Source organism: Vitis riparia, chromosome 19, assembly GCF_004353265.1.
Source record: "Vitis riparia cultivar Riparia Gloire de Montpellier isolate 1030 chromosome 19, EGFV_Vit.rip_1.0, whole genome shotgun sequence".
In the NCBI taxonomy this organism is placed as follows: domain Eukaryota; kingdom Viridiplantae; phylum Streptophyta; class Magnoliopsida; order Vitales; family Vitaceae; genus Vitis; species Vitis riparia.
In genome coordinates this window covers 19128770-19146410 of record NC_048449.1, presented here as the reverse complement: position 1 = coordinate 19146410, position 17641 = coordinate 19128770, and the positions used below count along the sequence as shown (strand labels likewise).

The window sequence follows — 17641 nt, the reverse complement described above, 5'->3', positions numbered from 1 at the left end:
TTTTTATTTATTTATAATTACGAGACTAAATTCATTTTTAATAAGACTTGAATTAAATTTAATTAATATTATATAAATTAAATTTATCGTGTTTTTATAAAATCAAAATAAAAACTTATTTTTAAAAACAAATTATTCAAACAAGGTTTTTGTTTTTTGTTTTTGAAAGTTGTTTTTAAAAACAATTTGCCAAACACCATTACCTTTATAAAATTAATTTTTTTTTTTTTTTTTTTTTTGGTTCTTTAACTTAAAAACAATTTTCTTATAATGGAGTAATGAAGATATTGGGAAATCAATTAGTTGCTTAGAAATGTCATTGCATAACCATGAACGGAATAATGAAAAAACTTAGCCTATGGTCATGAGAATTATATTGATTACAAGAAGTCACTGGGAAAAGTGGGGACTCCATATCAACTGTAGAGAATATAGAAAAAAATCAACTTGGCTTACAACTTAGAAATAAAAGGAAGTTACCTTAAGAATCAAGTTGAAGGCAATAAAAGATGCTTTTGTTTCACTATTGGAAATATACAATTCAACCCTGGTTTGGAATCTTCAGGATATGGAGGGAATTAACCCAATTATTGTCCTTTATGGATTAAATATTATATACCTTAAGCCACCTCTATTACGGATTGCAACGGGTGGGTTTGAGATGGGTCGCCCCCATCCCAATCCCGCCTCATATATTCAAAATAATTCTTATCCCCGTCCCATTTAAAAAATTAAACAGGGTGGAATGGGGTAGGACAAGTATGAGAAATTCTTATACCTGTCCTGTCTTGCCTCGTTTAACTTTTTTTTTTAAAAAAATTACTTTTAAAATTTTTAATTATATTAAAATAAATATATTTTATAAATAATTAAATTATTATATTTTTTTATAAAAAAATATTTTATTATTATCTATATATTAAAAATAGTAAAATAAAAATTAAATTAATTTAATTTTAAAAATTAATTTTATATATAATCAGGGCGGGGCAGGACGGGATAAAGTAATATTTGAACCCACCCCAGATTTTAAAAAAATTCTCAAATCCGTCTCAAATCTGTTTAGTTAAAATTGAAATTTGTTTCATTAAGCTAATAGAACGGGACGGGGTGGGTACCGGAAAAAAACTGCCCTATTACTATTCCTAACCTCTATGCAACAAAAGATCAGAAGTTCAATATCCAATTTGGCTTGCTAATGCTAACATTATTGTCATCCTTGAAAATAAAAAGTAAAAAAGAGAAATGAAGGGTGGTATAGACTACACTGACTTCAATAAAGCATACCCAAGGGATTGCTTTCTTTTACCACTTATGGACCGCTTGATGGACTTAATGGCAAGCTATACCCAATTATCTTTTCTAGGTGCTTATTTTGGCTTTAACAAATCAAAATGAATCCTCAAACATGAAACAACTTTTATTTCTAATAAGGGTACTTATTATTATACTGCCATATCTTTGAGATTAAATCATTTCAATTGCCACTTACAAATCATGTTGTCAACAATAGTCTCAAAATGACTTGGAAGAACTATGGAATTATATATCAACAATTTGCTTATCCAAACTATAGAGGGGGATCATCAACCACTAATGTTTTCAAAATTAGATCGATCATTGAATTGGAAAAATAACTAGTTTATAGTTTTGCGATCGAATCGATAACATTATATATATATATAAATTAAACAATAATAATATTTAATTTTTGTCTTTGATATTACTAAACTTAAAACATGAATAAATATAAATATATTAATATTTTAAATTTTATAAATAAAATATATATAATATTCAAATGTGAAGAAATATATTAAATAGAAGAAAATTCTTTTATTGATAATTTATTTTACTTATATTACATTATTTGGCTTATATTAAAAAAACTTTAAAAAATTATGTTAATTTAGTTTTAATTTGAAATTTTAAAATGACCTAACATGTGAACTAAGGGTCCGTGGTTCAACCCTACCCCCAGTTACCCCATGGTTAATTGATGGGTTTTTTAAAACTCATCCCACATCAGAAGCTGATAAGGATGAGAACCCTTTAAATCTTTTAAGTCTTATAGTGGTTGGGTTGGGCTTCCCGCCTATTCTCCATATGTGATGTGTTGGGCTTCCACCTAACCTTTTGTTTGAGGAAAAAAAAAAAGGCCCCAGACAGACTGGTTCACCATAGCTTTAGGATGATTTATATCCAGGTGTGTAGATTGATGTTCTCTGCTCTATTAGCTTTTATCAAAGAAGGGTAAGATGGAATGTCCTAACTTAAAAAGTATTTTATTCCTTCTCTAGTCTTGTCTTCCCCTGTCCTAAGTGAAAAACTTTTAGTGGCCTTCCATGTAGCTATTAGTCCAATCATGAGAAGAAAAGAAGAATAGGAACGTCTTCCCATCAATTATGTTAGTAAAGCGCTGAATGAATCAAAAATAAAATACCCACCTCTTACGAAACTCATTTTGGTCTTACTATGGCAAGGAAGTTACAACCTTACTTTTTAGCCCATAACATATCCATACTAGTTGAGCATCCTTTGAGGTTAGTTCTCTAAAATCCTGAGCTCTTAGGGATTTGACGTAAGATACAAATACATATAAAAGCCATCAAAAGTTAAGTATTGGTTTATTTTCTTTTAGAAATCAGTGAAATTGATGCGTCAGTAGATGAAAAATAAGAGATTTTAGTGGCGGATATTTTAGCAACTAAAAAGGGGTCAGGAGGCTACAATGGTGTTAACTAGTCTCAACAATTCAATCTTGGAATGAGTCATTGAGCTAGGCCTTGAAGCCTCCAATAACAAAGCTGAATATGAGGCATTAATCATTAGGCTTCAGATGGCCATAGCAGTTTAAGTTCACAATTTGAGGGTACGAAATGACTTTATTAGTTGTCCAACAATTGAAAGGGTAGTTTGAGGTGAAGGATATAGGTACAAATGAGTTGGCATGTGTGCATGGTAAAGAATTTAATGAGAAAATTTATTAAATGCGGCAGTCAACAATGTCCATGAGAAGCCACCCAGATGTCGATTCTCTGGTGTAGTTTGCATTAGCAAGTCGTAAGTGTGTAAGTCAATCTCTACTATTCGATTACCCAGCTATGAGGATTTTGTGGGGATGGGGGCACATAATTAAATTCTGCCTCCAAAGGCTCCCTAGTAAAGGACTGGAGGATACCCTTCATTACCTATCTAACAATTAGCCATCCCCCTATAGATAAGTTAGAAGCACATAAGCTATGGACAAAAGTTGCTCACTATACTTTAATAGATGACTACTTGTACAAAAGATCTTTTATCGAGTCCTATTTGAGATGCCTCTCAGGCTAAGAAGCGTAGAATGTAATCAAGAAATCCATGAGGGAAGTTGCAGTAGTCATACTACTAGGGGACAACCCCTCACTCACAAAGTAATCACATAAGGGTCCCATGTGCAAAAAGATACACAACTCTACTCAAGAAAGTGTGTTGCTTGCCAAATATATGCTCCTTAGATCTAGTAACTGGCTAAAAATTTAAAAACATTAAATAATCCTTGGCTATTCCTACAGTGAGGGCTTGAGATGTAGTCTTGTTGCCTCCAACACCCAAGCAAAAGTGCTTTCTTCTAGTTGGCACCGACTATTTCACGAAATGGATTGAGCTAGAAGCCTACAATCATAAAAGAGAACATGAGCTAGTATGTCTTTTGATCTGGAAGTATATTATTTGCTATACCTAAAATCTTGGTGATTGACAGTGGCCTCCAATTCAATAACGATAAACTCAAAGTGTTGTCAAAGTTATGAAATAGAAAGTCCCTGTTATCCATAAGGAAACGGACAAGATGAGATATCAAATCGTACAATTTTGGATCGCTATGTCAAATTATACCATTTTGGACTACTTAAAAGCGCCTGGGGCAAAGTAAAAGAAAGTGGGATGAGCAAGTGCCTAAGGTATTATGCACATATTGAATGACTTCACGAAAGTGATAAGGGGAAACACTTTTTGTGCTTTTTTATGAAATGGAAGCTATCATCCGAACAAAAGATTAAACTCTTACCCTAAAAGAAAAATTGCTTGAGGATCCAAAACATAGCCAACAAATGCTTTATACCCTTGATGACAGGGAGGAAAGATGAGAGAAAGGCTCTTCTACGCTTTGTAGCCTATCATCACACTATAATGAGAGCATATGATAAAAAGGTTCACTGCAGGGAACTTAAAATAGGTGACTTTATGCCACAAAAGAGTGCTCAACAACACAAGAAACCCAAAAGAAAAAATCAGGGCTAAATTGGGAAGGCACTATCAAATCTGTGATGAAATGGGACCTTGCATTTGCAAAATTCAAACTCTTCATGTGCAAGAATTGATCACTCATGAAACATTATTGAATTTAAAGAGGTGTTATTCAATGAATTAGCAGAATTGCACTATTGATCTATGTACCCCTAAATATAAGTTTACCATCGCCGGGGAACTTTGGAGTCCTTAATAAGAACATCAACTTAGAATAAGAAAGGAAATCCAAGTACTGGAAAAAAGTTGAGTTCTTCAAATGCAGTTGACATCACTTGGTAAGGTATGGACTTAAAAAATATGCTAGTCCCAAACAATTTGCAAGGGCAATGCTCTAAGAATGCAAATGATCTAAAAATAGGAAGAGAATTCAAATAAAAAGAAAAAAGATTGATATCAAAAGGAATTCTAGAATTCATGATAAAAACAAAGACAAAGGAAAGTGCTCCATTGTTGGAGTCCATCATATGACTTTACTTTGCCTGCCAACAATCCTCTGCCTTTGACCCTACTGTAGCTTAGTTCGCCACTAACACCGTTGCAGTTGTGTTTGCCATATTACAACCATACCCATTATTGTAGCCTTTCTACAACCATACCCATTGTTCCTACATCTTCTAGAGGAACTCTTCAAACTCTCAATTCCTTCTCCTATTCAATGCACCTTACATGAAGCTTTTCGTTGTTGAATTGTGGAGGTAGGATGCCAATTCCCTATTACACTAAGATTAATCTTTGAGAGCTATATTTTTTATTAGGGATTATAATCCGGAATAGAGTGAGGATAATGTATTGGTAAGAATGTTAGACCATAAAGAAGATATCATATCCCATTTAAGTTGGGTCAATCTCTTTTTGGGGTTTCATACCTTGGGACTTTATGTTCATAATGATGTCATACTTGCATTTGAATTTTAGAAGTAAGATGTAAATTCCCTAATATAATGAGATTAATCTTTGGTAAAGGGGAATCTACTTTAAAGACATTGCTCCGTCATGCCTCACTAACTCCAATCTCATAAGTGCCTAAACTCTCTTTCCTTATTTCCTTGTTTGATGGTGTTTTAGGCTCAATTTAGTTTTGACTTAGCTTCAACCCTTTAAAATATTCAAAAAGAATACTTGTAGCAAACTAGAACACCCACCGAATTTGGTTGTGTCATTGAAGGACCTCTAATTACTTTGAAATTAAGTTTGGAATGACTCATGAATCCACTTCTCTTTCACATACATAACTAATGGATTTCTTATGTTAATAGGATATTTTTTTGTACTTTTTATGGATGTTAAGTGGTAAGGTATAACAAATTTGAAGATGACATTCTTTATGTTTAGTGATCCTGACATATGGGTTCAATTTGTTGTCTTACTCTTCATTAAGAATTAAATTTAGAGAGAATATAGTTAAGAGTATCGAAATGGAGGTATTCTATATGAGTTTTGATCTAAAAATTTATGGTACTAATCTGGTTGATTTTTCACCTAAAATTATTTAAAAAATGTTAGACTTGTCAAATAATTAAAAGGTTTAAGCTTCATTCATGGAAATAAACTTTAGAAAGATATAGTTATATGAAAAGGGAAAAATAATATGATCATTCTAGATGAATTTTCTCGTTCTATATCATTTTTAGAAATTACTAAATTTTTTTTACTAATTCATTATCTTGTGTTCGACTTAATTTATAATCTAGAAAAATTCAAGAAAGAAAGTATCAATGTGCAGTGACAAAACCCTCTTCGCAAGTCATGAAACCCACCTTTACAATTTTCAAAATACCTTCGCAAGTTATGAAATCAGTTTTATAGGTTGTGAATTTCTTTACCTTGTATTGGTGAAAATAGCATCATTTTACGATTGTGTATTGGAATTGAGTATTGTTTAGCCTTGTCACCAAATTTTGAGTGTAATTTCTAGTTATTGCATTTTTGCTGGGTAACTCAGACTTGAAGTAGGTGAATTTATGCTTTAAATGAAAACAAGTTTTCTATTGTTGGGTATGACTAGCTATTTGAGTTTCCCCTTGAGGTATTAAGCTAGTGATTTAGGTACACTTCGATAATCTAATAGCTTTGATATCATATTGAACTACCTTTTTTTCTAAATTTTAAGCTTGTAAGATAGGGATTCAAAATGCATATCATGTTCTTTGATGGAATGTATTTACTTTTAATATTATTATACAATCCTCAATAAAAACGTTATGAGACAAGGTAAAATTGGTATCCAATTTACCTAGTTAATGTGCCATGTGAGCAGATGGCTGGGACACTAGTAAATAGCTGCTACATAATGTGAATGTGCTTAGTACCATGTGAGAAAGGGCATTGACTTAGTGAATTGCCATATGATCAATTGTGTTGATGGATATGATGATGGGCACATATCATTATGTGTTTGGTTATATTAGCATGAATTGAATTTTTAATCTCAATTATTGATATATGTTATAGTAATTTTAATAATATTCGTACTATATTATGCTAATGTAAGGAAAATTGGTTTATATGTGGACTGACCATCCCAATTTTTGTGTCATCAGATTACTGGTTAGGCCTTGCATTCATTGTGATTAGTTATTTCCATGTTCTTTTCAAGTGAGGATCTTGTGAGTCGCAAGGAGGGTGTTGAGCCAATTGTTGAGGTCAAGCCTTAATGTTCATAACTGGATCAACAATGATCAAGTTTCAACACATTTTCTACAATTTATTTAATTTTAAACCAAATCACTTATCAATTAATCACTACAATTTGGTAGGTTTAGTTAATTATAAGGATTTAAATATGCTAAAGCTTTATGAGAATCATTGACCAAATTCTGAGAACACTTAATCTAGGTTTTGAAATTGCATGCAGTTTCATATTTCAAATTAACATCAATTTAATCAATTGATTGTTAATTGTAGATAATTTGTTATTGTAACTATGATTTTTGAACATTTGATTAGGCTAATTTGAGAAGTTAAGGACAAGTTCATGAACACCAAAAATTTACTTTTCACCACATCACTAGTTTTCAAGCTTAGATTTAGGATTATAAGAGAACTATACATTATTCATATGATAATGATATTTAATGTCATCGATCTTCATTTAATTGGAATGGTTAGAGCTTGTTTGCATAGTACACTTCTTGTTTTTAATTTTAAAAAATAGAATATAGTATAAATCTTATATAAAAAGAGTCAATTTAATTTATATCCTTAAAATTTACTTTTAAATTTTAAAATTTTTTTGACATAGTAAAATTTTTTTATATCTTAATTTTTTTAAAATTCATTATCTTTTGAAGATAAATTTAGAAAAATTCTTCTATTTTCTATTTTAATTTTTTTTTAAAAAAGAAGTTATAAAAATAAAAAACAAGAAATGTATCCAAATAATATTTTTATTATTGAGATTGTTCTTTTCCCAAGTATTTTTTTTTTAAATTTACTTGAATCAATTTTAGAAGAAATCAATAAATTAAAATAACAATGAATTCATTGTTAACTCAAATTGATACTTAATTGACCTCAATTTGATTAATTATTTTGAATAGATTTAAACAAGTCACAAAATTTGAATATCACGTACAAAAAGACCTTCTCTTGTGTACCTTCTCTTGTGTACAAAAATTTGAATATCAAGTTAAATTTATTAAAGTCAAACAATCTCCAAACTTCCTTTCCCTTCTCTTGTGTACCTTCGTGAATCATAGTGAAGATCATTAAATATCATATCTATATTTATAGGCAAATTTTGGTTAGTGATTTGATCTAGTATAGTGTTAATCTTAGATTTTAACTTAATTATCATTTAGTCCTTTTACTACATAATTACTTATTTATTTTGTCTTGCTAATTTATCGAACCCATTAAGCAATTTTACCCCAAGATTGTCATGTAAAGTAAAAATATAGTACATGAAATTTTAACAAGCGGAAATGAAAATGAAAGATTATTAATTGTGCAGACTATTTATAGAATTTATAAATAAAATATTTTAAATTTAGAACCTAGAGAAGATATCATTTCAATAATCTATTTTAGAGACCCGCAAAACCTTGAAGAGAGAAAATATGCTTGTTTTCTTAGTAAATCCTAAATCCTAAATCTATACATATCGTTCAACTTTTGGTAGGCATAATCCTTAGTTTGTTTTAATTAGAAGTAGAACTTGGCATAACCATCCTCCAGGGAAGACTTATTCCTTCCAGCCTTTATCTTCTTCTTCCTCTTTTAACTTTTTATTATCTCCAAGTAGAAATGTAGTATATTGAGGAGAAGCATAATAAGGCCAGTGCTTTGTAATTTAAACTTGTTTATCAAATGAAGATTTTATAAAAACTAGTAACAGATAGAATCTCTCATCAGTAATCATTCAGTAGTAGTGATCCTAATTTGAACTAATTGAAAATGAAAGTATTCATCATTCCATAAATCACAACTTTTAATATATCTTACAAAGAAGATTGGAAATCATGTGAATTAATTTCCGTTTTACAGTGATTATAGGAAGCACTTTTAAAGTCCGTTTAATAGTGATTTTAGGAAATATTTTTAACTTTTCTAATACTAAAAAAATTTTATGTTAAAAAAACTAAAAACGTTTTCTAAAATCATTGTTAAATACACTTTTAGTTTTAAAAAAATGTTTTTTTAAAAAGAAGATTAGGTGTTTAACAAAATTTAGATAATACTTTAAAATTTTGAAAATGTTGAAAAATCACTTATAATGTTTTATGAAGAAACATTTCATAGATGATTATTTTAAAAACATTTTCTAACTTCCATTAAAAATACTTCGAATAGAAACACTCTCAAACCTACTCTTAGTATGTTTGGGTTCAACTTGATGATGTATATAGGTGCAAAAATCATTTCAAATTATTTTACTTGTTTATTAAACATCCAATTGGTAGGAAAACCCATTACATAAATGTTTTTAATTTTCAAAATAAAAATAAAAATTGTACTCTTAAAAATATTATTATTGGTGTTATTATTATTCCTTCTACATTATTATTATTATTAAGTATCTACAATATCATAATATCTTTAATCATATGCATGTCCAGTTTTGCATTTTCATTCTATGCATTGGAAATGACATATCAACTTTCCTTAATCTTTCATTTTGTTTCACATTTTATTGGATTGAAAAATATGTTAATTTGAGCATGGACTTAAATCTTTTTTTTTTTTTTTGCATTTCTTATTAAAAATCTTGTAAAAATAAATAGCTATCTTAAGTAATATTCAAGAATCAAAATGAGATGAAAAAGCATTCTTCCTTGTGAATATTATATACCTTTTAAACTTCTTCTCAAGATAATATTAATTTCTTTTTTAACTCAATCATATAGAAAAACTTGACTCCACTATAAATATTTATCAATCATATTAGGAAAAATTGACTATGATGATGAAAATCATAGCTAAATATCCAAGAATTACATTATTAACTTGCAAAATTTATCATGCACTCGCTAAATTTTTTAAACATAGAAAAACGTTAATTTCATGGTGTTATCCTATTTAATTAATTAACTATTTCATCATATAAACTTCTTAAATATAGAAAGAAGGTCATTTCCTGCCATTATCCTACTTAATTACCATAAATTTCTATCCTATAATCTTTTTTAAACATGGACAGATGATAATTGCATGGCGCTGTCCTATTTAATTAGACCACCATCAAGCTGCTCAACATCTCATTCCTTTCATTTCTATCTTCTGAAATATTTTTTGTTCATAAAATTTTTTGGTCATGGAGAAGAAGCAAGCCAAAAGCCATAAAAAGGTTGAGATGAGAAGGATGAACAATGAAGAGGATCGCCTTGTTTCCTTCTCGAAGCGTAGATCTGGGATCTATAGAAAGGCAAGTGAGCTTTCTACCCTTTGCGGTGCAGAAGTTGGTATTTTAACTTTCTCCCCGAATGGGAAGCCATTCTCATTTGGTCATCCATGTATCAAGTCAATTACTAATAAGCTTTTAAGTGAAAACCATACACCATGTGATGGTACCCAAAATCTTCTTGAGCCTTACCGTCGTGTTAGGCTTAATGAGCTTCACCAAAACTATAAAGATGCTTGCAAGCAAATGAAAGCAGCCAAGGAGCAAGAAAAGAAAATCAAGAAAAAAAGACTAGACCGGAGCAAGGGCTGGTGGGAAGAACCTGTTATTGAGCTTGATATGGATGGTCTCAAGCAAAGGGCTGATCTGATTCAAAAGCTTCATAAGCATGTTCAACTCCAAATCAAGGAGCTACAGACCATGGCATCATCTTCAACTTCACCATCTGATACCCAAACAGTTGGCCATGGAAGAAGGCCATGCTAAATAAATGTGCTTTGCATTATTAAGAGTCTTGAACATTTCAGTATCAAAGAATAATGATTCAATGCTTTTATTTTGGTGTAATGGGTTTTGTGTTGGAGTAGCCAAAAATGTGATATCGGTTCATTAAGTTTCTTTTTGCCTCACTGAAAAGAAGTCTTTTTAATAGTCGATGTGGGTGATATATCATGTGATTCTTGTGTAGGTTCCTTATCTTCATAATAATGGGGTTTTTCTATATTTATGTGGCTTCTGACCTAACAACTTAATATTCTTAGGTTTTGAGGATGTAAATCCTTCTTCCATCGTAATGATTCTAGTAGAAACAGATGAGCATGATGCTCTTGAGGGTTCTTCAAAGTTAACATATGCATGTGCAATGATTCTTCTAGATAGATTTTGCGGCTTTGAATGAATGTTTGGACGAACTCTGCCATTTGTATCCTTTCTTCATTAATATGCCTTCATTATTTTCAATGAATATCTGTTCGACTCTGAATGAATATATACTTTTGGAAATGTCAAGCTTGTTTGAAATATGTTTCGGATTTTAGTTTTCACTCTGAAAATGCAGAATGAAAAAAGGATTGATGTACAACCTGTCATTGAGCAGATAGGAGGAATTATTATTGATGGATCACCTAGACTGATGATAGATAGCGAACAATCACTACAGGCTGCGAATAACAAAAAGGGTAAAGAAAAAGAGGTGCAATCTAAGGGTCAATCTCTTTTGAAAGGGAAGTCTCCTGTGGGGAAGAATGTGGCAGCAACTAGACCAAGTAAGAAGCCAACTGAAGAGAATATGAAGAGGAAGGGGAAAGAACCTGAAACTGAAACGACTCCAGAGGAAGCCATAAAGAAAGCTAAAAGAGATGAGAAGAAGGATAAAGAAATAGAAAAAGTTTAGCCAAAGAAATTGAAAGAAATTGACAGAAAAAGAGAAGGGAAAGGCTGTGGTTACTAAAGAAGTTCATAATTTAGTGACAAGGGGACTACCACCAGTCTAAAGGAGACCGGAATGCATTCTTATTAGCAGAGAGTGATTATTTGGTGCCTGAATGCAATACTTTTCCAGAGACAATGAGATCACTGGAGCTAATGAGGAGATATGGGATAGAGCCTATGATGTATTCATAGATTATTTTTATCATGCATATTGTGGTGAGAGATTTTTATGCTATCTTTGAGAGGAGAGCCCCTGGAAAATCTGTGTTACATTTTTCTATTAATGGAAGAGAGGGGAAGGTAGCTGAAAAATCTTTGGCACAGGCTTTTGGGTTGCCCACAATGCCACCTTAAGGAGGAAATTTTCTACCTTACACCAATCTTACTTTCCAGAGGATGGTGGCCACTTTAGTGCCTTGTGGTTCTAGCTCTCCCACAACTGCTAGAAGACTAGAGGCATCATAGGAGCTATGGTTTGTGGATCAGGTGTATAGAACCAATTTCTCTCCTTATAGACATGTCACAGAGAGGAAAGGTTTTTCTTTAGAGGAATTGTATTGTTTATGTAAGGGGGTATGGTGGATACGTTTTTATATTTTGTGGAAAAAGTGAAAGAAAACAATACTTCTCACAGCAAGAAGTATGCATTGGCATTGTCCAGGTTTGTCACTGGCTATTCAATGAGAAAATGTGTTTAAATTCAGTGGGAATGAGGAAAAATTTGATGCTACAGAATTTTACAATGTGGAAGCTTTGAAATATTCTGTACACAAAAGGAAGCAGAATGGAAAGAAATACAAAGAAAAGGATGAGGCAGATGGTTAGAATAGTTGAAAAGGGAGTTGCCCATGTACCTTTAGTCACAAGTTCTACACAAGGTTCTTCAACTATTCCTACTGTCCCCACTGTATGTTCAGGAGATATTCCATATTTTATGCAAGTAAGGCTCCAATTTATGCAAAGGATGGACAGGAGAATGGAGCTGTTAACTGAATGTGTGAAGCTGTTATTGCTAAAGGAGGGACACGAGGTTCCTTCATTTGATGTAGACCTTCAGGAGGGGGGAATTCCTGATGTTGTTGCCACTGATGTTAATGAAGTGCATGCTAAGGAAGAAGCTAAAGAAGAAGATGAAAGGAGGAAGAGCATCAAGAAGGTACTAATTAGACTAGAGAGCAAGGACATGCATGCAAAGGAAGTTGAGTCAGTTATTATTATTGAGGTAGACTCAGATTCTTCTTATTGGGAATCAATGGTTGGACCTAAAGATCATCAGGTAGTTGATAAGACACAAGTAATGAAGGGTGATGAGGCTCAATCAACGGAAATTGCTTGTGTAGCTAGCTACTGAAGATCATGTTACTACTCTTGATGGTGTTACTAATCGAGTCACGGTGGAGTTTTAGTAGGAGGGTAGATTGCCACTATTGATGCTGAAGCCATCATTGCTGCCACTCTTACTGAGATTCAGAGTTCTGGATTGAAGCTGATGCTGAAGTCATCATTGCTACCACTCTTACCATCGATGTTAATGCTGAAGAAGCCAAGACCTCTACTGATTGACATTTTCTCTTTCCTTTTTCTGGAAAAGATTTGATTTATTTCTTATTTTGATGGACATGTATTCTTTTTGGATAATACTCTCATTTTATGAGTTCTATGATGACGCTTTTTGGTTTATGACCATATAAATATTTGCTTATTTTGTTCAATCCTGAGATGAATTGCATCTTCTGTTGGTTTTGTTCATATACATTAGAATGCTGATTTGGTTACAGTGAAGTCTTGGGATTTTCTACATCATGGGTTTAGAGTGAATTTTCATTTGAAACTCAACTTACACACTGTGCACAGGCCACTCTTGAGCATCTACATTGGGAATTAAGGTCCCTAACGTAGAAGATGCTATTTGGGGCTGGTAATGATGAGTTTACATAAATATTAATGACAAATAATTTTTAGAAAGAGTTCACCGACTTTTTTAAAGGTTGAGCACTTGTCCTAAGGAGGTCATGGTATGTTTGTATTCAAACCCTAGTGCCCATGACCAACTAATTAGTACTCATTGACACTGATTATCATAAAAGCTAAGAACCAGTTAGCACTGAGTAAATAAAAATCTAGGAAATTGTACCTTGTTCTAAAGAAGATTAGGGAGAAACCTTAAAGGGTAAGTTGCCTTTCATGATCCTCAATACCTATTATCTTTTGGGAAGAATCTTAGGAGTTGTCAGTTGATCTTTTCTAAGCTACATAGAAGGAGCTTTCCTAGGATGGACATGTGAAATTAAAAAAAAAAAAAAAAACAAGAAAATAGATATGAAAAATAATGGAATGAAAATGCAGAAAATGATATAAAGTGGCGCTCTTCCAAAACTAGTCATGAACAGTTTATCTTAGGTAGAGGAAGGAAATTCTTAAAATAGGTGCTCCTTGAGGATGCTCTTAAGCTAACAATTGAGTTAATTTTGTTTGGAAATCACTTGTAAAGTTGATGTAGAAGAGGCTAATGGATTCTAAACTTTGAGGCCTACTTTTGTATACATTTATATAGTGAGTGGATCTTTTTGGAGTTATGCTATTTGACTATGAGTTTATTCTTGAAGGGATAATATATTTTCAGTAACTGAATTTATTGAAACTAATTCATGCTATTTAGTAATTGTTGTCTTAATTGTTTAGGAGTTTCACTCTATTTTTTTTCTAGAGACCAACAAAATTTAAGTTGGGGGGAAAATGATTTGTGCTTTAAGTCATGGGTTTTTCTATTCTCTAAATGGTAGATTCTATAATGAAAAAGAATGTAAACTACTCTCCTCAGTTTATATTTATGCTAGTACCTAATTGGTCTGAGTTCTTCAATTTTATGTCCAATGGATTGGAGAAATTAAAGTTGAGGTCAATCTCAGGAGATTAATAATTGGCTCTGGTTTCAGAGATACGAATATGCTCTAGTTTGACATTCTTGAAGTGGATTATCAGAGTGGGGTTCTCTACTCAGCTGATTGCCTTTTCACTGAGTTCCAAGGATCAAGAGGAGATTGTTGATTTGTTGATATTCTCATTCTGAAAGCAACTGCATCAATATCATACATGTTTTGCAGTTAGCAATATAAAATTGGTATTAGGCTCATATTTTCTACAACCTGAAAGCCACTATCACTACCACCAACTATACGAATAGGCATCAATTCTTCAGGACGATGAAGAAGGAAGAGCATATCACATGCTCAAATGGAGGAATGTGGTCCCATGATTCCTTAGGAAATAAGTTTGATATCTAGAAACAGGTAAAAAGAACCAAGAATCTTGAAAGACTTCTTTCATCTTGTTCATGTTGCCTAAAGGACAACCTGTGGGCCTTTGAATTATGTATTGAAACTATCAAGTCAACTGGAATAGATTCATTTCTGAAGCTGCAGGGCTTATGGCCAACCATATCCCAAACCCAAAGTTCTTCTGTAGTCTACTGAGAAAATCCCATTTGGAACCTAACCATGAGAAAGTTCCAGGTTGGTTTAAGGCTGGGCTGAACCTATGTGCAACCTTCTGTCTTCTGGGACCTTCTCTAACTATAGTTTCATCAACACAACACAGTTAGCCTTGTCCCAGCTACTAAGGCTGGGCAAAACTATTCTGAATTATAGTTCCATGCATATCTTGTTTGTGAACGATCTCCATTAGGATCGACTCTTAAGTATGTACCAATCAAGAATCAAATCTTGTTTGTGAATTATTGTTCCATACATTCACCTGACCGTCAGGATGGGTGAAGAGGCAATGCAGATACTTGTCTTATATTCCCATAGGTATCAAACTTCAGTGCAGTAGTCGACACATTGACTACCTATCTGAGGTTAGGACAAGATAAACTCGTTAGTGGATGGAGAATAGCAAACCATATACTAATTTGTGTGGTTTGGAATTTGATAGTGTGAAAAGAAATAGAGATAAGGATAAAGATCATGATAGTAAGTGCGAGATTCGTGCATCTTTGGAGTGTTTCGAGTTGCAGCTAGATTGCCTATATAAAGAGCATGGAGGTTTGTAATTTCCAGTATCAGCAACAAAGAGCAGGTGTGAATTGTAGAGAGTAAATGGAGAAGTTGTCAACCTCCCTCAAAGGCTTCCAATTTTCCTGACTGATTATTGAGGTTGGAAAGTTGGAAGCCGGTGGGGGACCTTGAAAGCTTACCCCAGAATCAATATTACTCATCTGGTTATTTGTTTTCAGTTTCCCTGATCATTGGGAAGACAGTACGTAAGATTGATTTGAGGTGAGATGTTTCCCCTTCTTCTCAAGAAACTGTGCCAACTTTTTAGAGATTAATGCTAATGGTACTCTAAATCATTTCTTGGAGAACAGATTTGGGATAAGGTGAAAAACTCTTAGTACCACACTATTACCAATCTTATTTCATTGCTCATTTCATCCACACCCTCAAGAGTTTCATCACTAGTTATAGGGCATTTTTATCTTGTCAACTAATGATTAGGGTTTATGAAGCATTTTAAACACTGACTTATTCTGCAATTATTTAGAAGCATATATACCTTCTATGGATGATCCCACAATTTCATTTAACTCCTCTGATCAATGCATTTACCTACAGAGAGGAGAAAACATCTAAATGGATTGCCCTCACCAATTTCCATGACTGTCCAAACCATCCAAACTTCTTTTCAGGGAAAATTAATGTTCATATTAAAGTACAAAATCAAATATCTATGATATGATCCATCAAGGGATGAAAATTTGGTAAAACCCATTACTGATAAACAAGCTCCTCTACCATCAAATGTTTAATGAGAACTTTCAAAAGGGCCTCTTGTTTTCCGGAGACTGCTAACAGTATCCAACAAATTGAGTAAAATCAATATCAACCAAAATCCCCAAAATACACACTATCACAATATTCCCCTCAATAACCATGAAAACAGTTCAATGTTACATGTATGAAACCGGTACTTCTGAAGAAGATGCTTATAATTACATAACCGATTTGACATGGAAGAGGATATATGAAGATCAAGTAGTAGAGTCTCCCTTCACTCAAACTTTTATTGGAATTGCAATGAATCCTGCTAGGATGGCGCCCTAGTGCATGCATGAGGATGCAGATGGACATGGTATTCATTAAGTACGTACAAAGATGGCATTTTTCATGGAACAGGTTTTGCAGCAATTGAAAGATATATCAGGTATTGAAGAGAAGGGGGTGGGTGAAAGATAATGTGTCGCATCTAATTGAGGAGACAGCACTAGCACGGAGAAACAAGGATTTCTTGAAGGGTTGGCTGCTAAGGGCCTTGCATTCTTGGATGTGAGCAAGGAAAAAAAATCAAAGAGATCTCTTTGTTTTCCCTGTTCTTTTCATTCTTCTGGCTATTTAAAAGGGGTCTAACCTGCTCCTTTTGATACTTCTGACAAGCACAAAATCTAGAGGAACTGCTAAAGCAAGCACTTTGCTACTGCCATTGAACATGGACAAGGTTTGGAATCCAAGCTTCTGTTGAGAGTATCCCCATCTGGTAATTACTATCATTCAAGAATTGTACACTATCTTCTGATACCATCAATCATGTGTTCGGCCGAAGTTCATTCATACCTAAGTTGTTAGCTGAGTGAGGATCCATGGGAAAATAAATGAAAACTAGGACTCTTAATCTAAACTTGTGAAAGTTTTGAGGCCTGAAATTCACTGGGCATAATAATCTAAAATTTGCAGAATAGAGGAAGTGGTCATTTCAAATTAGGTACTGATACAAGATGAAATGCTACTACATAATTTTTTGTAGAATAGTAAACAAAGAGTATCTTTGCCCTTGAAAACAAGAATAAAGAAGGTGAATCCATGAGTCTTGGAGAATTAAATGAATGAAGAGGAGTTTGGAAACCATAAACTCCAACTGGTAGATGTTCAATACAACAAGAACATCAACTAAGGTAAGAAACATCAAACATAGTTGCAAGTAGAGGTTATGACACTGCTTGTTACACTTGAAACTTCATCAGCAGTTCTCCTTCATTACCACAGCAGTTTAACTAGCATTAAGTTATGTTTTATGCCAATGCATTAG

The 17641-nt window shown here is 32.8% G+C and overlaps 1 protein-coding gene across 1 annotated transcript; it reads left to right on the top strand.

The window, feature by feature from the left end:
- The first annotated feature begins 10042 nt into the window (after nt 1-10042).
- Nucleotides 10043-11522, top strand: LOC117908290 (agamous-like MADS-box protein AGL61). Its single transcript, XM_034821901.1, has 2 exons — nt 10043-10588; nt 11187-11522. Exons 1-2 carry the CDS (start codon nt 10043-10045, stop codon nt 11520-11522), a joined length of 882 nt encoding a protein of 293 aa, XP_034677792.1.
- Nucleotides 11523-17641: the final 6119 nt, after the last annotated feature.

Coding starts and splice junctions, on each gene's coding strand:
- LOC117908290 (XM_034821901.1), top strand. CDS start 10,043: ATGGAGAAGAAGCAAGCCAAAAGCCATAAAAAGGTTGAGATGAGAAGG. Junction 10,589..11,186: donor CACCATCTGATACCCAAACA/GTTGGCCATGGA, acceptor CTGAAAATGCAG/AATGAAAAAAGGATTGATGT.